Below are 27811 nucleotides of genomic sequence, written 5' to 3'. Positions count from 1 at the left end.
CTACATATACTGGGCACATATACCCCTACCTACATATACTGGGCACATATACCCCTGGCTACATATACTGGGCACATATACCCCTGACTCCATATACTGGGCACATACAGTATACCCCTGACTACATATACTGGGGACATATACCTCTGGCTACATATACTGGGCACATATATCCCTGGCTACATATACTGGGGACATATCCCTGGCTACATATACTGGGGACACTGGCTGTTTGTCATTATGTGCATTTACTGGTGAAAAGCTGTCTCTTATTATGTGCATTTACTGGTGAAAGGCTGTCTCTTATTATGTGCATTTACTGGTGAAAAGCTGTCTCTTATTATGTGCATTTACTGGTGAAAAGCTGTCTCTTATGTGCATTTATTGGTGAAAAGCTGTCTCTTATTATGTGCATTTACTGGTGAAAAGATGTCTTTTATTATGTGCATTTACTGGGGAAACGCTGTCTCTTATTATGTGCACTTACTGGGGAAACGCTGTCTCTCATTACCTGCATTTACTGGTGAAAGGCTGTCTGTCATTACCTGCATTTACTAGTGAAATGCTGTCTCTTATGTGCATTTAGTGGGGAAACGCTGTCTCTCATTACATGCATTTACTGGAGAAACGCTGTCTGTCATTATGTGCATTTACTTCATATTTTTTATGTAAATACATTAGCTGGTATAACTACATTACAGTTAGCCCCACCCACGGGCAGGGTATATGAGGGATATATTTATTAAAACATATAAGGGCATCAATATTAAAAAAAAAATCTTAAAAAAACTTTATGGTAGGCGTGACTAGAGGTGTGTGTTTTGGGTGTGGTTAGGGGTGTGGCCTGGTTCCAGATTTCTAATTCAAAAATGTTGGGAGGTATGCACACAATGGGCTCTATTTACAAAGAGCCAAATTTTCCGGCAAATTTTACCGCTATATTCCCGCCAGCGGTAAACTCCGCATTTTTTCCACATTCACTAATATTTTCCGCATGCGGGAAAAAAGATGCGGAAACAGCCATTATTCATGCGGGAATCATGCGGTAAAATGGTCGCATGAAAAAGTGTTTAAAAAAAAAAAGTTAAAGTCCAGCAAGCACAACCATTTAGCCCACAGACTTCATTAAAGTCAATGGGATACGGAATATATCACCTACTACTTCTGGTTGTTGATAAAAAATCGTTAATTAACGACGAAATGATGCGCCTGAACATTTTTGAGAATTGATCTTTTATTGCGGAAAATACCGACTTTTGCGGAAATCTTTCCGCATGAATCCCGCACTTTTACCACACTTTTTCCGCATGCGGAACCTTTTGAGAATTTCAATGTGGCGGTGTTTTGGTCGGTAACTTCCCGCATGCACTTTACCGCATGCGGGAAGTCTTTGAGAATAGAGCCCTATGTGGCTTTTCACTCCGGCGCATGCCCTATGTGTCTGTACAGATTCCACCATTAACTCATTTGAGATCCTTTCCTGATCCCTGCCATGTGACAGCACTGTGAAGTGTGTACAGTTGGCTTGCTTTCAAAAATGGCAATTGGAGCTTACTTCCTTCAGTTTAAAAATAATCTTGGCTGGCTGGAGACAGAAATAGAGCAATGCATTTTAATAAGATGAAATAACAATTTGTGCAGTGCTGTTTTTTTTTTATTCATGTTCATATTATAAGGAATGCGGAATTTATTACACCATCTTCATAAGCCAAAGCCAGCAGCACAGTTTATTATAACCCCCGTATCTCTCCTCAGAAGTAACGGAGAACTTCAACCAAACCTGTCAGAAAACCTAACAGCTGTCACTTACAGAGGCGAACTGAACTGACAGTTGAGTGATCACGTGACTTTTTTCTCTAGTAAGCATGTTATTCCTAAAGTGAAGGGCGGGACGGACGGGTGTGTCGCATATTATAGACGTCACACAGTTAGAGTCAGCCCGATTGGTGCAGCCACAAATGACAGTTTCCGTACTGCCTTCGCGGATTGGCGGAGGAGAGAGGGTGGGCGGAGCTGCAAGTGACTGTCATGCTGCTGTGGCACTGGCTGTAGGCAGCGAGCACTAGTGCCGTGGGGGATCTCAGCTGTCATGAATGACGATAGTTTCAGTGCTGGGGAGCATCTCGTCTCCCCGGCTTATATCCGCCAGGGGCGGGAGGCCAGGCGCGGCCACGAGCTGCTCATAAGGCTTCTGCTGGAGAAGGTAAGTTTCATCATGAGTCACATGACGTGCTGCAAGGCACCACGGGAGTTGTAGTTCTCACACGCTGATGGTGTTTTATCATAACAAGTGTAACATTTCTTATTGTTTCCTCACTTTAGTAACTTTCTTGCTAAATAAATAAGCGTTAGGTGATTGGTTGCTTCACAGTGATTATTGCATGTCAGCTGTTTGCATCTGGCAGGGGTATCCCTTTAAATTATTGATATCAAATATTATATTTTAAAATCGCAGCCTCTGGAGTTAGTTTAGTTGAGGTGACCCAATGGGACACTTCAAAGATCAATGGCACCTTCCTGCTTACAGCAATATGGTTACAGCCACAAATTTGGTAGGGAAAGGGGACTTATTATCCACGCCAGCAACCTAATGCCCCCCCCTCCCCCCCCCCCCCCCCGCGTAACTAGACTTAACAGGGGCCCCCTGAAAAAAATTGTAGCATGGGGCCCCCTTGGTACCTGAACCCCATGCATATTTATTTCCTTTTAAAGAAGTGAAAGGTTCTGGTAAAAATGATAGCTGCAGTGTGTGGGGGGTAAAAAGTACATACCGTTCGCTCTTCCTGCCCCCCCTCCGTCTCTCGCCGTTAGTGTAATATACATGCCGGTTTCCCCGGCGACTTGCTTGACATCTGTCCCGGACATACTGCACCCTGTGTGCGAAGTATGTCCTCCCCTCTTCACTTCATAGTGACCCGCTCAGAAGCACACTTATCCCTCCGTCTCCTGCGCTCCACTACACCAAGCGCCACATGATTAGTAGGTGACGCTTGGTTTAGTGGAGCGCACATGCAGCCCAGAGGAGACGGAGGGATCAGCGTGCTTCTGAGCTGCTCACTATGCGCCGGCCAGAAGTGAAGAGGGGAGGACATACTGCGCGCACAGGGCGCAGTATGTCTGGGACAAAAGTCAAGCAAGTCGCCGGGACACCAGCATGTATGTTACACTAACGGCGGCAGGAGGAGCGGCGGTATGTACTTTTTAGCCCCCACACACTGCAGCTATCATTTTTACCAGAACCTTTTGGTTCTGGTATCCTTTAAACAATACCAGTTGCCTGGCAGCCCTGCTGGTCTTTTTGGCTGCAGTAGTATCTGATTTGCGCCTGAAACAAGCATGCGGCTAATCCAGTTAGATCTGACAAAAATCTTGGAAATATCTGATCTGCTGAATGCTTGTTCAGGGTCTGTGGCTAAAAGTATTAGATGCAAGGGATTAGCAGGACAGCCAGGCAAAAGGAAATAAATATGACAGCCGCCACATCTCTCGCTTCAGTTGTAGCGTCTGGAAGCAGGGAAAAAAAATTACACATGCTCCTGCATGCAGTTTTTGTAAACAAACAGGAGGTTTTTTTTTTGGTTTTTTTTTTTTTGCTAATTGGCTGCACTAGTGGTGGGAGAGGAGGAGGGTCCCCAAAGCCTCTGCCCCCCCCCCACACCTGTGATGGCAGGGGTGACTGCTACGCCCATGCCTAGACACCCCCCAAAATCCCCATTTCGGGTTCACTTTAAGCCTGGTATTCACTTTCAATTATGATTCAGTGTTCTCCCTAGGCTCTTTTAGCTGGGTGCTCCACCCGGGTAGTTTTGGGAAGCACCCGGCTATCATTGGCTCACCTCCTTCTCTGCTATAAGCCGAGTTGTGCAGAGAAGCACCGGCCCTGCATCATCTCATCTCACCCGGCTACTTTTTCATGTCATCCAGCGACTTTCATATGCCACCCGGCTGCAAAAAAATTCTGGTGAGAACACTGTGATTGGTCAATTACTGACCAGTTTTACCTATACAATCTGCTCATAGTATTCAATATCTGTTGAACCTCATTCTACACGTAGGGGGTAAAATTGGTCAGTGATTGGCCAAATGAAAGTGTGTACCAGGTGTTGGAGCTCTCCCTGTCTGGTGAATCTTTCTGCGCTTGGTTGGGAAATGAAATCTTCACATGTCACATCTAGTAACCTCTGAAACTGTGAGAGCTTCTAGTATGAATAAAAGGGATAAGCTGCTCAATCCTATGAGTGCAAATATCACAAAACAAGATTTTATTCTTTGTTTCTCACAGGTTTGCGTTAGAGAAAACCTGAACTGAAAATTAAAAGTCAAAATAAACATACACACGTCATACTTGCCTTATGCACTGTCTACTCATCAATATCTTTCCAGGGCTGTGGAGTGGGTACAAAAATCATCCTCAGTTTATGAAACCTCTGACTCCAGGTACCCAAAATTGCTCCGCCTCCTCTACTCCGACTCCTCAACCCTCTATCTTTCTCCTCTCCTGCGTCCTGTTTTTCAACATTGAGGTATGGAATTCTCCGTCCTCCATTTTAAAAATGGCATTTACCCTGTAACAGCTTCCAGGTCAGCACACTGTTAAGGTACCCCTGAACTGAGAGGGGGTTTGAGTAACCAAATGGGGACCGACGCAGTAGGAATCTACGTCCAGCAGGTGGTGCTGCCACCTTAACCGTACGTAGATTCAACATTGTCGTTAACGGAGCGTCCTGCTGTGATCGTGCGCATCCAAGAGGGGAGATTAGGCTGTCATATGACAGCTGACATCATCCCTCAGTGATCAGCAGCCATCACTACGATTGCCGTCGGATCGTAGTGATCACTTTTACAGCAGTGGCGTTAGGAGGGGAAGAAGAGGATCTACTCACCTTCCTAATGTTTCCCCGACGATCGTCGATCCCCTCCGCTTTGGCCGGCAACCCCGCTTGGTGTGATGTAAGTGTTGGGTGACCCGGGGAAACATGGACATTACCTTGCACATCAGTTGCCCTTTCAGCCATAACTGACAGCAACTGATATATAACTGACAGCAACGGATACATTTCAGTTCTGACAGTAATGACATGAACAGCAGTGCAGTGTAAGTGCTTTAGTTATCACATGACAAAATAAACTTCCCACGTCTTGACCTGTTTGACAAGCTTTTCACTTTCTTTTGTTTTCCAGGGAAAATGTCCCCAGGAAGCGTGGGATGAAAGCACAATAGAGCTATTTCTCCATGAGTTGGGCGTGATGGACAGTAATAATTTTCTCGGTAACTGTGGTGTTGGAGAAAGAGAGGGAAGAGTCGCTAGTGGCATAGTTGCACGTCGCCATTATCGGTATTTACATTAAAGTATTATGCTGTTTTGGAATTGTTGAGGTTTGCATTTATTGGGCCTAATTTATAATGCGTAGTTTTCGCACCTTGAGATACACCTGACCTGTTCCGTCCATGGTGCCGGGGCATCTTGTTTCTCCCCCTCCTAAGCTACTGTTCCCTAGGGGGCCCAGCACCGAGCGCCAGCCCATGAAATAACACCAGCGGCAGGTGTACCCCCCCCTTACACACATACTCTCTCTCCAGCACCCCCCTAGCCGCCCAGTTACAGTACCTCCCCTGTTAGTTACAGTAATCCCCACCCCATGGGGTCACGTAAAGAAGGCGACGATAGAAGCTGGAAGAGGACACAAGACAGAGGAATCAGAGTGTACCAGCTGGAGAGGTGAGGGCTTCGGCTGTGCGCTCTGCATTTGCCATGGGAATTACTGTAAGGGTGGGAGGCTTGGGGATTTCCTTAGCAGTAGTAATAGCATTGCGGGGGGCAGGACACCTTGCGCCAGGCCAAATATGTACAGTGGTGTGAAAAACTATTTGCCCCCTTCCTGATTTCTTATTCTTTTGCATGTTTGTCACACTTAAATGTTTCTGCTCATCAAAAACCGTTAACTATTAGTCAAAGATAACATAATTGAACACAAAATGCAGTTTTAAATGATGGTTTTTATTATTTAGTGAGAAAAAAAACTCAAAACCTACATGGAGCTGTGTGAAAAAGAAATTGCCCCCTGAACCTAATAACTGGTTGGGCCACCCTTAGCAGCAATAACTGCAATCAAGCGTTTGCGATAACTTGCAACGAGTGTTTTACAGCGCTCTGGAGAAATTTTGGCCCACTCATCTTTGCAGAATTGTTGTAATTCAGCTTTATTTGATGGTTTTCTAGCATGAACCACCTTAAAGGGAACCTAAACTGAGAAGGATATGGATTTTTCCTTTTAAAATAATACCAGCTGCCTGAATTGCCTGCTGATCCTGTGTCTCTAATACTTTTAGCCACAGCCCCTGAACAAGCATGCAGATCAGGTGCTCTGGCTGAAGTCAGACTGGATTAGCTGCATGCTTGTTTCAGGGTGTGATTCAGCCACTATTGCAGTCACAGAGATCAGCTGGACTGCCAGGCAACTGGTATTGTTTAACAGGAAACATCCATATCACTCTGTTAAGGTTCCCTTTAAGGTCATGCCACAACATCTCAATAGGATTCAGGTCAGGACTTTGACTAGGCCACTCCAAAGTCTTCATTTTGTTTTTCTTCAGCCATTCAGAGGTGGATTTGCTGGTGTGTTTTGGGTCATTGTCCTGCTGCAGCACCCAAGATCACTTCAGCTTGAGTTGACAAACAGATGGCCGGACATTCTCCTTCAGGATTTTTTGGTAGACAGTAGAATTCATGGTTCCATCTATCACAGCAAGCCTTCCAGGTCCTGAAGCAGCAAAACAACCCCAGACCCTCACACTACCGCCACCATATTTTACTGTTGGTATGATGTTCTTTTGCTGAAATGTTGTGTTACTTCTACGCCAGATGTAATGGCACACGCACCTTCCAAAAAGTTCAACTTTTGTCTTGTCGGTCCACAAGGTATTTTCTCAAAAGTCTTGGCAATCATTGAGATGTTTTTTAGCAAAATGGAGACAAGCCTTAATGTTCTTTTTGCTTAAAAGTGGTTTGCGCCTTGGATATCTGCCATGCAGGCCGATTTTGCCCAGTCTCTTTTTTATGGTGGAGTCATGAACACTGACCTTAATTGAGGAAAGTGAGGCCTGCAGTTCTTTAGATGTTGTCCTGGGGTCTTTTGTGGCCTCTCGGATGAGTTTTCTCTGCGCTCTTGGGGTAATTTTGGTCGGCCGGCCACTCCTGGGAAGGTTCATCACTATTCCATATTTTTGCCATTTGTGGATAATGGCTCTCACTGTGGTGGAGTCCCAAAGCTTTAGAAATGGCTTTATAACCTTTACCAGACTGATAGATCTCAATTACAGTACTTTTTGTTCTCATTTGTTCCTGAATTTCTTTGGATCTTGGCATGATGTCTAGCGTTTGAGGTGCTTTTGGTCTACTTTTCTGTGTCAGATAGCTCCTATTTAAGTGATTTCTTGACTGAAACAGGTGTGGCAGTAATCAGGCCTGGGGGTAACTACAGAAATTGATCTCAGGTGTGATAAACCACAGTTAAGTAAATTTTTTAACAAGGGGGGCAATCACTTTTTCACACAGGGCCATGTAGATTTTGAGTTTTTTTTTCTCACTAAATAATAAAAACCATCATTTAAAACTGCATTTTGTGTTCAATTATGTTTTCCCAGAACGTCATTTCGGACAGCACCCCTGGATGAGACTTGTCTCCCTCCCCACTGTGGACAGGAAACTGTTAAAAGAAGAATTTGCATAAGCAATAGGCAGCCACATATAAGATACTACACCTGCCACAGTACCTCAGTTTAGTTTCCTGTCCCGGACGGGATGCATGGGAGAGGTCTCCAGGAGTGCCATCCATGTCAGGCGGCAGGGGCAGCGTTTTCCAGGGCTCCAAGCAGCACTGTTCAGTGAACAGTCGGAGCCCTGCAGCGTGGAGGAGGCTTCTCCATTGGAGGCAGCAACTTTATGCGCGCAGGTGCGTGCATTGGAGAGAGTTCACTTCCGGTTGAACCGGAGGTAGTCACGCGCTGGCGTCCCGCGTGATCTGAAGTCTGAGCCGGGCGGCAGGGGCCGCGGCGGTGATTAGGAATCGGCATACAGCTGATTCCTTAAGGTAAGAAGCTGATTAAGCATATGCTTAGCCGGCAGGGGCCGCATGCATAATTGGATCAGCTGCATCAAGTCAGCAGCACAGGTATAAGTTTGTAGAGTCCATGATGCACTCTGGTTTGTGGCTGGGATCATGGAGGACGCCTCTGGGTCAGCTCCTGCACAATCTGCTGAATCTGCCCAGGATCCCTCTCTGGCAAGTAGATGTGACTATGTTTCTTCTGCTTGGCTGGATGTATGTTATGTATAGAGGGATTTGTCTAATGGCTGGCTATCGTTTATTATGTTTTATACCCCAAAAGACATAAGACTGAGAAGGTTGAAAAGTCTGAAAAATCTTCTACTCAGTCCAGTCAGCATGGATTGGCAACTCTGAATGGAAATTGTGCCAGTATTGTACAGAGAAGGTCCACAGCAATAGGAAATTAAAGATAGTGCTATTGCTTCTACCGCCTCAGCTGCTTCAGATGGGCCTGGGACTAGTACTGCTATGGCTTATCTACCTGTTATAGCTAATCCATCATCTCCTATGTTGTCTGCACCTCTAACTATGCCTCCTGCTTCCAAGAGACATAGGCCTCTATTTATTGAGCATTCCTGCATGCGGTAATGCTCAAAACAGCTGACTTTACCCACCATTTAGTAAAGTGTGCATTCATAAAACCTGTGTCCGCATGGAAATTTATAATTCCTGAGCAGGTGCGGGAAATTAACACCTTGTGCGGAGATTATCACAACACAGGTCACTGAAGGTTAATTCATAAAAATTAAAGCAGGCAAATGTGAGCAGAGAAACCCTGGCTGTTTAGAGAAGGCGATAAGCCAGCCATAACAGGCAAGCTAATGGAGAGACAGACCTCCCAGGCAGCTGCAGTGAGAGCAGAACAAACTGCATCCCAGAATACCCAGGCTGTGTTTTTAACCCCTTGGGTACCTGTTTTCAGATAAATTTCACATCAGAAAGCCTGCATGTGTAACATTCTTGAAGTTCTTCTAAGCTGCAGCAATTAAATAGATTGTTTAAAAGAACTAGACAGATTCAGGGCAAGGAGAGGCAATTTAAACAAAAATGCACATGTAAAGGAATGCTGGGGCTGCCTCCTTTATAGTAACTCTCTCTGCACAGAGAAAATGTATCAAACTAGGAGGAAGATTTGAGTAAAACTGACTAAGGGCCTTTTTTTCATTACTCTGCGAGTTACGATTTGATTCTGATCACGAGGTACGTTAAATTAATGGAAACTGCAGCAGCAATTTCCATTAGTGCAATCTGATTGCGATGCGATTTGGACAAAGCACAATCGTCATCCTCCTGCATTGTATGCAATTGAGCTGTACTATAAGTATAGTAGCGCAATCGCATAGTGGAAATTGAAGTGCGATTGGGATCGCAAATGCGGTTGCGATCGCATTTCATAGTAGAAAAGAGCCCTAACCGCAATGTTTTTTTTTTTTTTTCCTGAATTAATGAAAGACTTACTAATAGGTATTAAGTCTGAGCAGAAATCTTTGACACCTTTGGATCAAATGTATGAGAGTTTGGCGGATCCTCATTCTTGGCTTATTCCAGTCCATTCTACTTTTAAGATTAGGATTAAGGAGTGGGATAATCTAGGGAAAGGGTTTTTTGGCCCAGATCATTATCTAAATGTTATCTTTCTCCTGAAGATCAGGGTTTTGGGGAACCCCGCCTAAATTAGATCCATATTTTTCAAGGGTATCAAACAAAACTGACCTACTTTTTTGAGGATTTCTGGGAAATTTTGAATGATTTCCCTAAAGTTTGGAATGCTTCCAATTATCTAGTGGACGCTTCAGATGATACGGTTAAACTTATGGCCAGAACTACGGCATTAGTTAATTCAGCCAGAAGAGGTGTATGGGTAAAAACTTGGAATGATGACAATTCTTCAAAATCAAGTTATGTGGTGTACCTTGTGAAGGGGGTCTGCTGTTTGAGTCAGTTAGACAACCCTCTAGACAGAACGGCAGACACACATTTAAAAAAAAAAAAAAAAAGTATTCCTGTTAAAGGAATTCTATCGATTCACATATTTTCAATTGACACAGGAATTGTTTGGGAAGTGTTGCTAAGTACTGGTGTATACATTTTAGTAGCAACCTCTTTGTTTACTGTTATCAAAATGCTTTCAAACTTTACTGACAAAACTGACTCTGAGCCATGAGGAGAGGGGAAATTCCCCTCACACTTGATCAGATAACTCTGTGTAACTGTGTGTGACAGAGAGAACAGCTGCAGCTTCTGTGTCCTGTTTCGGACTGAAGTGTCTGTAGGGAGCAGAGGAAATGTAACTAATTGTTACAGCTTTTCATACTGTTTTTTGCTTTCAGAGTTTGTTTGATATTTGCTTTCTGTAGTCCGATATGCAACTCTGGCTGTGCATTGAAGTAGACACCCCTTCTGCAATTGATTTGTCCCAATATAGCTAATCCTACCCTCAGTAAATTACAGCTTTTGCCTCTGATATTTAACATGAAAGGTAGGAAAATGTTTACACAGCAACTTAGACATTATTTGTACATTGTCTTTTTAGAACACTTGGGTATCGATAGTATTCCTTTAAGAAAGGACCTTTTCAAAGTAAACGGTCCTTTCGTCCCTCCTTCTAAGAATAAGTCAGATCCCTAGTCCTCTAAGGGCAGGAGATGGGCTCTCTACAAGTCACAGAAGCCTAAGGGCCTGTCCAGACTGCACACGTTTCCAGCTGCGTTTTGGAAACGCGTGCAGGAGGCCGACACGCACGACATCAGACAGTGCATAGAGTGCACTGTCTGATGTTCACACTGCATGCGTTCCGGACCTGTGCGGTCCGGGAAAGCATGCTGCACGCAGATTTAGCAAAAACGCGCGGCTGTCCCATTCACTTTTCAGTGATGGGATCAGCCACGCAACGCATGCAAACGCGGATGGCGTGCGTTCGTACGCGTTGCCTTCCGCATGCGTGGCCGTCCGCGTTTGTAATGTGAACCGGCCCTAAGTCCAACTTCACTTTTACCAAGAAGTCAGATAAGCAATGACGCTAGTATTCCAGTGAGATGGAGAATTGCAAATTTCAAAACATGGCAACTACAGTGCACAAAATATTGGTTATTTAGGCTGCTTTCACAGTGGGACGTTACAGGCGCAGGTTAGAGCAGCTTGTAACGCAGCCCAGCTCACAGTAATGAAAAATCAATGGGCTGTTCACAGTGCCCACGTTGTGTTACACTCTAACGCTGGACGTTTAAAGAAAGTGCATCATGCTGTGCGTTATACACGGTTTTAGCCGCATTAGACTGTTTGCATATGCTCAATAATGTGTGTTTTTTGTTTTTTCTTGCAGGAGAGGAGGGGAGAGTCCGCTGTTGTGGCCAGCCACATGACTAATTAATATGCACTGCAGTGTTAACTTCCTGGAGCGGCCGCTTATTGGCTGGCAGGACCACGTGATGCGGAGTTTTCCGATCACGTGCTCTCCACAGTCTTTTGCCGCATGCGCCGTTTTCGTCCGATAGTAAGCGTCAAAAAGTACGCATCACAGACCCATTAGGAGACGCATAACGTGGCTCTAAATAGCATCCAACTTCAAAGCTCACATGCGTTGCGTTGGGGGCACGTTATGTGACCTTAGCGTCGCATCTAACGCAACGTCTTAGTGGGAAAGAGCCTTTAAGGTGTTTTTTGTTGGAGGGATACAGAATAGAGTTCAGCCAGCCTCCTTTTTAAGAGCTTTTGCATTACTCCCCGTTTGCAGGACCAAATAAAGTTTTCAGCCCTACAATCGAAAGTCCTTTCCCTGTTTAGAAAAAAGGGTAATTCGAGAAGTACCGAAATGTCAGAGGACAGGGATTCTATTGCCCTGTGTTTTGTCTAGTAAAGGAGCTACAGGGAAATTATCAGTTCATACTAAATTTAAAGAGTCTAAACCAGAAGGTAAAATACAGAAAATTCAGGATGGATTTGATCTATTATTCATCTCTTACAGAAGGACGATTTCCTAGCCTTTCTAGACTGAAAAGATGCGTATCTTCAATTACCGATACATCTGACTTCTCAATAATGCTTAAGGTTTGCCATCCAGATGGAGGAAGAGGTAAGAATGTATCAGTTTAATGCTTTGCCCTTCGGATTATCCTCAGCTCCAGGGTTGTTTATGAAGGTAATGTCTGGGGTTCTAGCTACACTTAGACAGAGAAAGGTTAACATTTTGGGTTACCTTGATTTTCTGTTTTGGGGGACATCTCCCAATTCGGTAAGAGATCAGATTGTTACGACAATAGTCTTACTACAAGATCTAGGTTGGATCATTAATTGGGAGAAATCTTCCTTAATTAAATCCTACACAGATTATACATTTGTTTGGGCTATTTAATTAGCATATCAGACACAGGAGGAGCAATTCAATTCTATCATGCCTCATTCCACAAGAGGAATTTCGACTTCTTGGGCAGAGAGGGCAGGGGCCTCTATAGATCAGATTTGCAGAGCTGCGACCTGGTCAAGTCACAATAAGTTTGTAAAGCTCTATCGCCTTAATGTATCTGTCTCTGCAGGTTTATCCTTCAGAAGGAAAGTTTTGCAAGCTGTGGTCCCACCCTAAGGTTTTAACTCTTGTATATCGTCTCATCCAGGGGTGCTGTCCGAAATGACGTTCTGGGAAAGACCACTTTACTTACGGTAAAGTCTTTTCCAGTAGTCATGAGGACAGCACCCCTGCAACCCGCCCTTATTTGGGTAGGAAAGAGAAATAAGTTTGTGTAAGCATCATTAAATGTCCGTGTCATCTTTTTATTAACTGAGGTACTGTGGCAGGTGTAGTATCTTATTTGTGGCTGCCTATTGCTTATGCAAATTCTTCTTTTAACAGTTTCCTGTCCACAGTGGGGAGGGAGACAAGTCTCATCCAGGGGTGCTGTCCTCATGACTACTGGAAAAGACTTTACCGTAAGTAAAGTGGTCTATCTTTGACTAATAGTTAACGGTTTTTGATGAGCAGAAACATTTAAGTGTGACAAACATGCAAAAGAATAAGAAATCAGGAAGGGGGCAAATAGTTTTTCACACCACTGTATTATTCAGTCCGTACAACACACACAAGTGTGTATGTATAGATAGATAGATAGTCATCCCCCCTCCTCTGGCAGGCCCTTCGCTTGTTCGCACTTGTCTCTGCCCCCAAATCTGTAAAATCTGGTGCTAGCCACGCCCATCAAGCAGTCAAGAGGAGCACCGCTATAAGGATACAGTGGTGTGCCACGATCCCTGCCCCTGTGTCCCAAGGGGCATACACACAACAAACCTGAAAGATGGATCGGCACCACTGCCGATCCATCTTTGAAGTCTGGAGGAAAAAGCCATGCATGAGCGGCTCTGCTACAGCCAAAGAACTTGATTGACAAGCCTTTGTCCAATGGGTTCGAAGGGCCACTGCATTAGAACAGTGAGCTTGAGGGGGGATAGTGGAGCCTCTGGATTATCCAGAGCCTTCACTCTACTAAGTATGTTACTTTTTAAACTCACAGGTACTCTTTTTAATGTTTTTATTAAAATTTGAAAAAGTGAGCTTGTAATGTAATATGCCTATAAGTGAGGAACTCTGCTCTACCTTAGGCACTGCTTTACATTGGCCTGAAAAATGGCTGATCAGTGGGTACCATGAGCCATGTGTGACTCCTCACCCCCCAACGTCTGGGTAAAGGCATGCCTAGAGAGGATGTACGGATTTACCACTTTGGTAAACTTGGATATAGTCTCTAGTGTTCCTGGCAGATCTTGTGTGTTTTGGTAATTGGAGTGTTTGTGAATGACAAAAGTGATGAAGCAGAGTGGTCTGTACATGCAGAGAGGCACCCAGTATAACAAGTTAGAACTCTTTATTGAGGAAAAACATGCAGCCATATATCATACACAAACATCAGGAAATACAGCTTACTGAGAGAGGAACACACACAGAGAGAATACAGGAAACTACAATAGCATAGAGATTTACACATCATTCTACAGACAGTGACATCTTGTGGTTGCTTTACTATAGGAGGTGCTTAGGTAAAGCTAGTAGTTCTGCAGCTATACTGATTGTTTCATTATCATTCTGTTCTGTAAGTACTCCAGAAAATGCAGATGACACTGTGAGCAGGCTGTCGTGTTACAGTCTCCCCTCTTGGGATGTAATAACTGATAACAGGACATGGTGTGAAGGTTTAGAGCAAGAGTGTAAAACTCAATTGCAAAGTGGGCCGAAATTGAGCTCTGGGACCAAGTCGCGGGCCAACCTCAATGTCTATTGGCCACCTCTTTCCCTTATAGAATTCTCCCCATACCATATACAGCTCCCTGATGTTTAGTGGTCCTCCCTCCCTCATCTATACAATTCCCTGATGTTTAGTGGTCCTCACTTCCTCATCTATACAATTCCCTGAAGTTTAGTGGTCCTCCCTTCCTCATCTATACAATTCCCTGGTGTTTAGTGGCTTCCTACCCTCTCCTTTACAGTTCCCTGGTATCTATTGTCGTCCCCTCCCTATATGGCTTTCCTGTAGATCTAGAGCTTAGCCTCTAATATACCTTCTCTGGTGGTCCAGAGTGCGCCAAACATAATGCACAGTGGGGAAACCACCTGAGGGCCAAATCTGATGGCTCTGAGGGCCATATCTGGCCCTCCAGCTGGAGTTTGGCATGTATGGTTTAGAGTCTTGTGCTTCCATGTTTTCTTCTATATTAATTGGAAATATAGATAATGCATAATTCAGATGCAGCAAGTTCACCCCAGGAATGCTAAGCGATTTTTCTCTGTTAACTGCAGACTCATCCACGGCATTGGAAGATCAGGAGACATCGCTGCTGTACAACCAAAGGCTGCTGGCTCCAGCCTCTTAAATAAGCTAACCAATTCAGTGGTGCTGGACATGCTGAAACTTGCAGGCAGGTGGATTTGCAAATTACATTCCAATTCATGTCAAGGTGCAGCGCAGTGACAAATGGTTCATTACAGGTGTGCGAACTGCTACAAGCTGCTTTGTGGTTCCTATGGCAACTGGAATGAGTTTAACCCTGTGTTTCCTTACACTGCGACATAAAAGGCCAAAAGCAAAGTATATTATATGGCCCCGGATAGACCAGAAGTCCTGCTTCAAGTCCATGATCACTGCAGGTAATTGCTGGCTTTATTTTTCTGAGCGTGAATATTGTGTTGTTGATCAAGTAAATTGTGCAGAATCTCTGCTTGGAGTCTCTTCTATGGGTATAGTGAGTCCTGCAACAGATGAGAATGAGTTGCATCACATTGTAAAGCCTGTCTCTTGTGGCAAAGCTGCAGGGTATTCCCATGGCCCTGTATTACACTGCAGCTGTTACAAACCAAGCCAGGGATGTACATGTAATAAAGGATGCCTACAAAAAAAGGAAGTCTGACCTGAATTCCGATATTAAACGACCGGTAATGACTGATATCTTACGAAGACCTAACCTAATTTTTTCCTCTCACACAGTCCCCACCCTCTATCGGTGCCTGACCCTAAATCCTCCCCCCACCCCCCACCCCCACCAAAATATTTAATGTGCCCTTATACTGTGGGAGGCGCAAATGCCTCTAACACCGTACTCAATGCCGTGCCCTTTTACCTGCTTGCTGTATGTGCCCTTTTTAACTGTTTTGAGGCCAGGGCAGTCTCATCCTTACTGTCTTTATTCGAATATAAATTAAATTGTGGTGAGTCCACTAATTCACAATCCAATACTGAAGTGAAACGCAGCTGAGATCTCAGCACTAGTCTATAAAAGAGAAGTTAGTGGCTACCTAATACTGGGGGTACCTCTGGCTATGTAGACTTGGGGGCACCTCTTATTACCGAATACTATTGAGGGAGAAAATCTGTCTTCCTAATACTATTGGGGGCACATTGATTGGGCTAGCTAATATTATTTGGAATACACATCTAGCTACTTAATACTAATATCTAGGGGCATACCCGGCTACGTAATACTTGCAACTACCGAAAACGCAATGTTCTCGGTAGTGGCATTGCAATCTGTGGCAGTGCTCCTGCTAAAAGAGCCTATATGGTGGCATAAGTACTGCCAAGGGTTATAGACCACAGGACATAGGCTTTGTTCCCACTAGCATTAAACAGCAGTGGTTACTTGCCCTTCTCATCCCCAGGTGAGTGATGGGGTAACACTTGTAAAAAGAACTCCGATTTTTAAGACTGTTCCTAACTATCCGAGTCACAGACAGGGCTGTGGAGTCAGTACAAAAATCATCTGACTCCTCAGTTTATGAAACCACCAACTCCAGGTACCCAAAATGGCTCTGACTTTGACTCCGACCCCTTAGTCTAATACTTACCAGGGCTGTGGATTTGGTACAAAAATCATCTGACTCCCGACTCCTCAGTTTATGAAACCACCAACTCCAATTCTGACTCCAGGTACCCAAAATAGCCCCTACTGCTTTTAACATCTTTTTGCAGTTATTTTTCATGTTCTCTTGGGCGACATGGTAATTCTTTACTTAGAAGTCGCCAATCAAATGCATGGTGACGTCAATACGACACTCTGTAAGTGTGTTTGGGATTACATAAACTTGTGTTCCATTTTAAATACAGGATGAAATATCGTTTTCAGTGCAGCTAGTCGCATTGCCTGAAATATCTTCAAAGGACACCTGAAGTGAGATTGCTATGGAGCTGCCATATTATTTCCTTTTTAAACAATACCAGTTGCCTGGCTGTCCTGCTGATTTTTCATCCATCAGTAGTGTCTGAATCGCACACCTGAAACCAGCCTGTGGTTAATCTAGTCAGACTTCAGTCAGAAACCTCTAATTTGCATGCTTGTTCGGGGTCTGTGGATAAAATTATTAGAGACAGAGGATGAGCAGGACAGTCCGGTAATTTTGCCTTGTTTGAAGGGAAATAAATATGACAGCCTCCATGTTCCTCTCACGGCAGGTGTCCTTTAAAGGGATACTGTAGGGGGTCGGGGGAAAATGAGTTGAAGTTACCCGGGGCTTCTAATGGTCCCCCGCAGACATCCTGCGCCCGCGCAGCCACTCCCCAATGCTCCAGCCCCGCCTCCGGTTCACTTCTGGAATTTCAGACTTTAAAGTCTGAAAACCACTGCGCTTGTGTTGCCGTGTCCTCGCTCCCACTGATGTCACCAGGAGCGCACAGCACAGACTATACTGGGCATGCGCAGTACCCTCCTGGTGACATCAGCGGCAGTGAGGACATGGCAACGCAGGCGCAGTGGTTTTCAGTCTTTAAAGTCTGAAAGTCCAGAAGTGAACCAGAGGCGGGGCTGGCGCATTGGGGAGTGGCTGCATGGGCACAGGATGTCAGTGGGGGACCATTAGAAGCCCCGGGTAACTTTAACTCATTTTCCCCCGACCCCCCCCCCCCCCCTCCCTACAGTATCCCTTTAAAGGGGAACTGAAGTAAGAGGTACATGGAGGCTGCCATATTTATTTCCTTTTAATCGATACCAGTTGCCTGGCAGCCCTGCTGATCCTCTGCCTCTAATAATATTAGCCACAGCCCCTGAACAACCATGCAGCAGATCATGGGCTTGATTCACAAAGCGGTGCAAACTGTTTAGCATGGGTGTGCTAAACAGTTAGCACGTGAAGTGGCGTTCGGGGACTTTTGCGTGCGCAAAGTGCCGCGATTTGCACGATCGTGGATTTTTGCGCGCGCAATATACCGCAATTCACGGCAAATCGCGCGCAAAAGTCTGCGATCGCGTGAATCGCGGCACTTTGCGCGCGCAAAAGTCAGCGAACTGTACTTCACGTGCTAACTGTTTAGCACACCCGTGCTAAACAGTTTGCACCGCTTTGTGAATCAAGCCCCAGGTGTTTCAGACTTTAAAGTCAGATCTGACAAGACTTGCTGCATGCTTGTTTCTGGTGTTATTCAGATACTACTGTCGAGAAATAGACCAGCAGGGCTGCCAGGCAACTGGTATTGATTAAAAGGAAATAAATATGGCAGCCTCCGTATACCTCTTAGGCCTGGTGCACACCAAAACCCGCTAGCAGATCCGCAAAAATGCTGGCAGATTTTGAAACGCTTTTTCTTCTTTTTCTGCAGCGTTTCAGTTAGCATTTTGCGGTTTTGTGAAGCGTTTTTGGTGTAGTAGATTTCATGTATTGTTACAGTAAAGCTGTTACTGAACAGCTACTGTAACAAAAACGCCTGCAAAACCGCCCTGAACTGGCGTTTTTCAGAGCGGTTTGTGTTTTTCCTATACTTAACATTGAGGCAGAAACGCATCCACAATCCAAAAAATGCCTCACCCCGGGAGGATTCGTTTCTGCAAAACGCCTCCCGCTCTGGTGTGCACCACCCCATTGAGATACATTGACCAAGCGGATCCGCAGCCGCAAGCGGATCTGAAATCGCTGAAAAAGCTGCTTGGTGTGCACCAGCCCTAACTTCAGTTCCCCTTTAATCACATATATGGATTGGCTGGTCTGTACATTTTGCAGTTTTGGCGGAGTATTTAATTGGCTGGTAAACTTTGCGTTGATGTAACCTTTCAAAGTCTTGGTTGCTATAAGTGAAAAGAGCAGACCGAGGAGGCCTACTAGAACTGCAGCTTGGATCTATCAAAACCTGTACAAGGAAAAGTGGAAGAGAAGTGGGGCAGATACTCTAAGGATTCTGGCTGCTTTGAACTTCTGCTTTCCACAAGTTCTGCTTGCTTTTACATAATCTGCCCTAGTGTTGGCAGAGCTGAACAGGGTGTATGTGGATCACAACTCCTGACAATGTCTTATCTGTAGTAATTTACCCTAGAGCTGGACATAACTCTACAAACAAGCAACTGTGCCAAGTAAAGTTGTGACTGGCAAATCTAAAGAGTTCTACTTGTCATTTGTTTGTCCGTATGCTGCAATTTCATCATTCTATACATGTCCTGTTATATCAGTCAATCATCCCTTTTTTTTTTTTTTTTTTTTTTTTATCACTTCTCATGAACTGTTCTAATTTCCATGAAGGTTTTGAGCCAGTTGTGATAGAGAATGTGCTGGAGGGGGATGAACTGCGCACCGATCTGAGCCTTGTGGAATCTCAAATCCAGGAACTTGGAGCAGAGAACATCCTGTGTGTTCACTCCACTACATCCTGCTTCGCTCCTCGGGTGCCTGACAGGTAGGAGGCTCACCGTGACCTCAGTCACAAGCTGTGTCTTACACTGAAAGCATTGTGTTGTACTGCTTGTGACAGAAATGACATTTGCATTTGATCTGTTAAAGAGTCACTACAAATATCCTTGTAATAGAAAGTGATACATTATTTTGATACCTAATTTTACATTAAAGCAAATCCAAACTAAATCACAAAAACAATGTGCTGGACGACTGCTGAAATAACAGCACAGGAGATTTGGGTGCTGCCGCTGCCACCATAGGCTGTAATAGGAATTACAGCTTAAGCAGGGCTCAGTGACTGATTTGAGTGCCGTCAGTAGATGGAGCACAAATCAGTACAAGAACACTGTCATTCGGCCGCTGGCAATAGCTGGAAGCCGAATTATCCTTCCCCCACTATCCATGGCGGCCTGGAGGGGAAATAGTAATTAACGCACCTGGGACTTGTGCAGGAGCGGGGCGAGCCGTTTATTGGCTTTCCACTGCGCCGAAATCTCCCGGTGGCTATAATTTGTGTTATTGGATTTTATGTTTAATCAAACACCATTCAAAAGAAATAAATTTATTTTATTCCTCACATTGCTACCTAACCAGCTCCTATCATCTCCAGCTCAAAAACATAGCACACATCCAAACTTTTCTCACTCAAGACACAACTAAAATGTTAATACATGCTCTTATAATATCTTGTCTGGAGTATTGAAACCTACTAATTTTGTGGACTACCAACTAACAGACTGGCGGCACCCCTCCAATCTGTACTGAACTCAGCTGCTCGTCTCGTTCATCTTCTCGTTCTTCCTCTGCTGCTCCTCTCTGTCAAGCTTTTTATTGGCTACCAATTAACCAGAGGATCCAGTTCAAACTCTTAACCCTAACCTACACAGCTCTGCACAATCTCTCTCCCCTGTACCTCTCCTCGCTGGTTTCCAGATATCAACCCAATCGTAATCTCAGAACTGCACATGACCTGCTGTTGTCCGCCCTTAGAATCACCTCCTTACATTCACGTATACAAGATTTTGCACGTGCTTCACCCCTCCACTGGAATGCCCTTTCACAACACATCCGTCACTCTCCAACCTTTTTGTTCTCTTTAAACGCTCTCTCAAAACTCACTTGTTCTGACAAGCATGCGCTCTACCTTGGGCCACTTCCCCTTTGTCCTAAGGCCAAACTCCTACTAACTCCTACTAGATATCCTAAAACACACTGCCTCCTGGTATCTTTATTGTATACTACCCCACCTCTTGTTTCTCACCCTATTCCTTTAAATTGTAAGCCTGCAAGGGGCAGGGCTCTCTTCCCCCTTTTGTGTCTTGGAATTCATTTTATTCATCATGTTACTGTTGTCACTGTCATTATCAATTTTGTTTTTTGTATCAATTCGGTATTTTGTCACTAATTAAGTGTTTTGTATATTAGTGGATTTCAATTTGTCTGCATTATGTGCCCCATGTTCGTTTCATACTTTGTACTACGCCACAGAATTGGCGCTCTATAAATCAATAATAATTCTAATTTAAATTGTTTTTCTTCCTGATAGTCGTAAACATAAAGACAACTTGCTTATTGTTGGGAGCTTAGCCATACCCCTTGTAGTTATGCAGCACAGCAACCAACCGGAAGGTGCAGGCAGGGTCATGTGATGCCTAGCATTTATATAAACCATGACCCAGAGAATGGTTGGTATTGGCAGGTGACCTTTGAAGGGCTTGTGGAGCACAGGGAATGAACAGCGAGTGATCATAAAGGTGTGGATGACATTGTATTCTGTTTTCTGTAATGTAATGACGGCTGTCAAAGGGCAACATCAACAATGTATCTCTATTTTCACTACCTAGGACAGTGTACTTTATCATTGCATGACCTTTATGAGAATCTGCTGGTTCTTCCAGATTTTCTTTCCAACATAACATCTCACAGATGCTTTTGAATCCCTTTTTATACGTACAGTTCCATTAGATACCTTTTTCCTTTTTTATATCAAGCTTCCTGTGTCTAATTTGTCATCTTATGACAGTTTGCCAAACATACCTGACATGCCTGATGACTCTGAAGCTAATGAATGGAAATATCTAATTAATCAAGCTGCTTGTGCTTTGTTTAGGCTGGAAGAATTGGCAGAGATCTGTGCCAAGTACGATATTCCACACATTGTGAATAATGCCTATGGTGTCCAGTCTTCGAAATGTATGCATCTTATCCAGCAGGTATTGTCTCCACAGAAATTATCTTTATGCCTGACACATTAAATCCAGACAAATATCTGTTTTGCTCCATGAAAAATGTAGCAGTTCTGATGCTTGTAAGCTTTTCTTTGGTAGATTGACAGATTTTAATGAATAGTGCTTGTGTTGGTGTGTTAAGTGTAACTTTAATCTGTCAAAAAGCTAATAAAATTGTTTGTGATAGTCTTTAATGGTTATATCTGTTTTAGGGTGGCCGTACACCAGCAGATGACCGATAGATGTACCCTAAGGCCTATTCACACTGGGGATTCACAAAATTGTGTGTGTTTTGCAGAGTGATTTTTTTTTTTTTTTTTTTTTTTTTACATATGAAACCGTAATCGGTCCAAAATCGTAGAAAAGCAATGTATGCGTCACGCTTCTGATTTACACAGATTGCGAATCCATAGCGATTGCTGCACATACTATACAGTACTTTAGCGCTTTTCAAAGCACTAGTGTTCGCCGGTGATTCAAACCGCTGTGGAAACCGCAAGGAAAGCTCCTCACTGTGAATAGGCTCTTAAAGGATACCTTAAAGAGACACTGAAGCGAAAAAAAGTACAGCTAAGAAATAAAACATTAGGAGCAGATGCACAAGTCTAATGCTGTTTCCAGTACAGGAAAAGTTAAGAAACTCCAGTTGTTATCTATGCTAAAGAGCCACTGAGCTCCACTACTTTCAAAGTCTTCTGAAGCTTATTATCTCAAGTTAATCTATTTTTTTTTTTTTTTCAATTCTTTTTTTTTTTTTTTTTTTTTAATTGATTTTCATTGAACAGAACAAAAATCGATAAACGTTCAGAAAACGATTAAACGAAGTTGCAAGTTAATCGATCTGGCAGATAAATCTAACAGAAAATTGTATGGTGTGTACCTAGCATTAGATAGGATCTTCTCTTATCGGAATCAGATCTTTTGCCTCCACACACTGGCTGTAGATCTTCTATCAGCATGAAGTGTATTGAATGTCTGGTGCAGCTAATAGAACAGCTGGTTCTGTATGGGAGGACTGCAAATACCCCTTTGCAGTGCAGTTTCTAGGCTAAAATGCACCCAGGGCGAGTGTGTAAAAATTGCGCCCCCCCCCCCAGCAAGGTATGGGTGCCCGCAGTATAGGTTAGCCAGGTCTAGTTGCACTTAGTATAGGTCCCCCCAGTATAGGTAGCCAAGAATAGGTATCCCAGTATAGGTAGCCAGGCATAGGTGAGCCAGTATAGTTGCCCCCGCTATAGGTTAGCCAGGTAGGTGCCTCCAGTATAGGTAGCCAGTTTAGTTGCCCCCAGTATAGGTTAGATAGGCAGGCGCCCCCGGTATAAGTTAGTTAGGTAGGTGCCCCAGTACAGGTTAGCTAGGTGGGTGCCTCTAATATAGGTAGCCAGAATAGTTGCCCCCAGCATAGGTTAGATAGGTAGGTTCCCCCCAGTATAGGTTAGATGGGTAGCTGCCCCCCAGTATAGGTTAGATTAGGTAGGTGCCCCCCAGTATAGGTTAGATTAGGTAGCTGCTCCCCAGTATAGGTTAGATTAGGTAGCTGCCCCCCAGCGTAGGTTAGATTAAGTAGGTGCCCCCCAGTGTAGGTTAGATTAGGTAGGTTCCCCCCAGTATAGGTTAGATAGGTAGGTGCCCCCCAGCGTAGGTGAGAGTAGGTAGCTGCCCCCCAGTATAGGTTAGATTAGGTAGCTGCCCCCCAGCATACGTTAGATTAGGTAGCTGCCCCCCAGTATAGGTTAGATTAGGTAGCTGCCCCCCAGCGTAGGTTAGATTAAGTAGGTGCCCCCCAGTGTAGGTTAGATTAGGTAGGTGCCCCCCAGTGTAGGTTAGATTAGGTAGCTGCCCCCCAGTATAGGTTAGATTAGGTAGCTGCCCCCCAGCGTAGGTTAGATTAAGTAGGTGCCCCCCAGTGTAGGTTAGATAGGTAGGTGCCCCCCAGCGTAGGCTAGATTAGGTAGCTGCCCCCCACTATAGGTTAGATTAGGTTGGTGCCCCCCAGGGTAGGTTACATTAGGTAGGTGCCCCCCAGGGTAGGTTACATTAGGTAGGTGCCCCCCAGCGTAGGTTAGATTAGGTAGCTGCCCCCCCCCCCTTCCAGTATAGGCTAGATTAGACAGGTGCCCCCCAGTATAGGTTAGATAGGTAGCTGCCCCCCAGGGTAGGTTAGATTAGGTAGGTGCCCCCCAGTATAGGATAGATAGGTAGGTGCCCCCCAGCGTAGGTTAGATAGGTAGCTGTCCCCCATAATGGAGGGGGGAGCCGCGGGGAGGGCAACCCGACCTCTCCCTCCCTCTCCTGGGCCGCCCTCCGTGCTCCCCCCTCAGATGTAGAGCGCAGCAGCAGCAGCAGCAGCCAGGGAGGAAGCGCTGTATACAGCATACCTCCCTGCGTTCCAAGCGCTGCTCTCTCGCCGCCGGTCTCTTCCTCTCTGCCTATACGATGATGCACACGCTGGTTCCTGTTAGCCGGAACTAGTGTGTGCATCATCGTATAGGCGGCAGAGAGGAAGAGACCGGCGGCGAGAGAGCAGCGCTTGGAACGCAGGGAGGTATGTTGTATACAGCGCTTCCTCCCTGGCTGCTGCTGCTGCTGCTGCGCTCTACATCTGAAGGGGGAGCACGGAGGGCGGCCCAGGAGAGGGAGGGAGAGGTCGGGCTGCCCTCCCAGCAGCTCCGGCTCCCCCCTCCATTTCAGCGCCCACCTCCCAACAGCGCCCCGGGCGGCGGCACGGGCCGCACGGCGCTAAAAACGGGCCTGCCCCTTTGTGTAGATGAATAGCTTTTCAATTCTAGTGCAGGAAAGGGTTAACAATACATCAGCACAGGGATCTGGATTAAGCAGCGATTGGAAGAGTAGATATGAAGATTAGGCTATGGGCAGTAGGTTTGTTTGGGCTAATCCAGCCAATTTTGGGACATGTGGGAGAAGCCCCATTAGTAACAGCAGGCAGCACTGAAGAGGGGAAATGGAACTAGTTTACAGCAATCCATTACTGGATTGCTTTAAGGCCCAAATAAACCTGTATGTAGAATAAAGCAAAATTCCAATAATAGTCAGGATAAGTGAATATAAACAGCATATGGAGGCAGAGTGTTTGACTGAATGTCTTTCATGGAAGACATTTGCTTCAAATGGAAAACACCCTGTATTATCTTCTTTATATGCAGCATGGAAACCAAGTGAGATCACATAGCTCCCAACTGTCCTTTTTTCGGAGGGACAGTCCCTTTTTGGGAGCTCTGTCCCTCTGTCCCTGCATCATCCTCATTTGTCCCTCTTTCAGGACTTTGTCTCTCTTTCTATATAAATATATACATTTCTATACTAAAAATGTGTTTGACTCTAAACTTTATTCCCATCCTTTAAATTGATATATTACTAATTTTAAAATGTTACTGTGAAGGAAAATGAACCAGGATAGAAAGGACCAGTGTGGTTTGGATTATAAAACATATTTTCTTATGAAATTTTTATGGCATGCGTGACTGGAGGCGTGGTGGGGGTGTGGCCAGGGGCGTGGTTTAAGTGTCCCTTTTTCTCATCTCAAAAAGTTGGGAGGTATGAGATCATGTGATACAGTGCAGAACAATAGCTGGAGACTGGGTTATGTTTACTAATGCTGGGAATACATGATTCGTTTCTGCCGCAGATAGATGGTTCAGTAGATAATTTCCAACATGTCCGATCTCCCGTTCGTTTTGCCGCTTGTGGTTTTTTTTTTTTTTTCTTTTTTGCATGAGGAAGTGGGACCTGCACTTGTAAGAAGTACCATATTTCAGACTATAAGACACACTTTTTCTCCCCCAAAAGTGGGGAGAAAATGTTGGTGTGTCTTTTATAGTCCGAATGTGCCCTCCGTCGCATGTGGAACACAACAGCTCCAACTGTCACAGCACAGGGCACCACTCACAAGCCCTTCTGCAAACACTTCAGAACATCACTGCCAGACGCCGCTCTCTGCATTGCTGGGTGAATGGTGCAACGCGTGGCATTAGATTGCGCTGCCATAGCCTGCACCAGTACTCGGAGGGCTGAGGCCATCACAGCGCAGGGCTCCACTCACTACAAACACTTTGGGACATCCTCTGTTCTGCTGACAGACGCCATTATCTGCATTACCGGGAGATCAGGGAAACGCGGTATGGAATTGCGCTGCTTTAGCCTGCACCAGTACTCAGGCACCATACTTCCTCGTTACTGATGCCCTTTGCATGACCTGATGGCGCATGTGGAGTCACGCAGTAAGAGGGTGTCAGTAACCTGTAAGTTTCGGCACCCTCCGAGTACTGGAATTAATTTTAATTAATACCAATAAACACCATTGCCCTTAGAATTTGCCATGTTCAATTTTTATGTTTAGTGGGGCTTTTAAATTGGAGGCCTGCTCTTTCTCGATCCCTCCTGGAATGCAGTGTGGGGAATTGTTTGAGATGGCACAGTTGACATTGCAGTCACTCTAACATCACGGGAAGGCTATGATACGGTGGGGCTCTGGGCAGAATCAAACCAGCTAGGTTTCCTGTGAGTGGTGGTGGGGAGGACCTGGCAGTCTGCTCTGAGGGAGAGAGTTGGGGTAGGTGGGCAGCAGGTTGCCTGTGAGTGATGGTGGCAAGGACCTGGCAGTCTGCTCTGAGGGAGAGGGTTGGGGGGAGTTGGGCAGTAGGCTGCCTGTGAGTGGTAGTGGTGGGGAGGACCTGTAGGTCTGCTCTGAGGGAGAGGATTGGGGAAGGTGGGCAGCAGGTTGCCTGTGAGTGGTAGTGGTGGGGAGGATCTGGCAGTCGGCTCTGAGGAAGAGGGTTTCTCACATTCTTCTTTGCAAAACAGTTGCCATGTCAGTGTGACCTAAAATTTGGTTTATTCTGCTCCATTTGCACTGCTTTATGAATGGAAAATAAAGAGAATGCAGTTAGCAGGATTGGTACTATACAGTACCTATGCTTGTCACGTGCCACTTCAGGCATACTTTAATGGACCCTTGATTAGTCTCTGTTCTCTGTTCACCTGATCTCATGGCAGACTATTAAACAGTGATCATGGACTGTCTTTGCTGAGAAGTTACAGCTGCTGGCTGTAAATGATAATCATGAAACCTTCATATGTACAGTTGGTTTTAGTACAGAACATATTCTTAAAAAGAACATCACAGATTCCCTTTAATCTGGCTGCATTCTCATATTTGTTTAAAAAAATGAAGATAAAAGTGTATTTCTGTGCCTTTCCTTTAGAATGATGTTATTTTCTTAATGCATGTTACAAAATGAAAGCTTCTGGTTGGTGGGTTGCTCGGTCTCCATTTCCCACGATGCATTCTTTTATCTTCCTGTTTCTGTTCAGATCCCCTTCTTGTGTTTGTAGTATTTTTTTTTTTTATTTCTCTTACTTTCTTTAATCTTGTGTTCCTGTGTAATATTAACCACTGATGTCTTTTTGCATAGTTTTTGACTTCTCTCTTTTTCTAGGGAGCTCGGAAAGGCAGAATTGATGCCTTTGTGCAAAGCTTGGACAAGAATTTTATGGTGCCAGTAGGGGGAGCTGTTATCTCTGGTTTCAACAATGCCTTTCTGGAGGAAATTAGCAAAATGTACCCAGGGAGAGCATCTGCCTCTCCATCTCTGGATGTCCTAATAACACTGCTGTCACTTGGTGCGAGTGGATATAAGAATCTCTTGACAGAAAGGAAGGTAAGCTGTTGTTCTAGGGGAAAGAAGGAGGTCTGTTTAAACCTGAAGAGGTTAATTGAAGTTTGTATAAATGTCAGGCTGTAAGTGCTGGGGGATTTAACTCTTTGGTTGCTGTGGGGCCTGTGGGCACACACCACCCCTCCTGGAAACAGAAGATTGCTTTGTTTTTTCCATCATGTCATTGAAGATCAGACACTCTGCTACAGGACTGTAATAATCCGTGTAGGATGGCAGATGGCTCAGTGAACAGGTACATTTGAACTCGGCTCTGTTGCCGTTGTGGCTTTTTTGCTACATAATAGACTTTCTGGTGTTGCTTTGAACAGTCCTTGCCCCCCAAATATCTTGCTACTTATCAGATCTCAAAAGCAAAATCCCCAATTTCCCCTTACCTGCACCAAGCAGAAACTGTTAAAGTACCACCAGTGTAAAAATCAATGCAATTAATCTTCACCAATTCTACCCTAATGTTATGCAAATGAGTGAGAATATAAATTGGTTGGTAACTATCATAATCGGTAAACCCATGATTAGTGAAAAGGAAGACGTCTTGCCAGAACCAATCAAAGTTCCCATAAGCAAATGAGCTTTGCAGTATCAAACACTGTCTCTGTGCATAGAGACAGCGACTATGAGGACATTTAGGGGTTGAAAAAAAAAATACA

At 44.7% G+C, this 27811-nt stretch overlaps 1 protein-coding gene across 2 annotated transcripts in view; it reads left to right on the top strand.

Moving 5' to 3' along the window:
• The first annotated feature begins 1959 nt into the window (after positions 1-1959).
• SEPSECS (Sep (O-phosphoserine) tRNA:Sec (selenocysteine) tRNA synthase) overlaps positions 1960-27811 on the top strand; it is a 67850-nt gene continuing 41998 nt past the window's right edge. For both annotated transcript variants that reach the window (XM_068278272.1, XM_068278263.1), the window contains exons 1-7: positions 1960-2203; positions 5182-5336; positions 14891-15009; positions 15080-15238; positions 19088-19241; positions 21351-21453; positions 26925-27146. In XM_068278272.1, the coding sequence (XP_068134373.1) occupies positions 2090-2203; positions 5182-5336; positions 14891-15009; positions 15080-15238; positions 19088-19241; positions 21351-21453; positions 26925-27146 (1026 nt within the window). In that variant the 5' untranslated portion in view covers positions 1960-2089. The remainder of the gene's footprint in view (positions 2204-5181; positions 5337-14890; positions 15010-15079; positions 15239-19087; positions 19242-21350; positions 21454-26924; positions 27147-27811) is intronic.

Source organism: Hyperolius riggenbachi, chromosome 1 (genome assembly GCF_040937935.1).
Source record: "Hyperolius riggenbachi isolate aHypRig1 chromosome 1, aHypRig1.pri, whole genome shotgun sequence".
NCBI classification, from domain to species: domain Eukaryota; kingdom Metazoa; phylum Chordata; class Amphibia; order Anura; family Hyperoliidae; genus Hyperolius; species Hyperolius riggenbachi.
The sequence above is the reverse complement of the archived record's forward strand: the minus strand, read 5'-3'. Positions and strand labels throughout refer to the sequence as shown.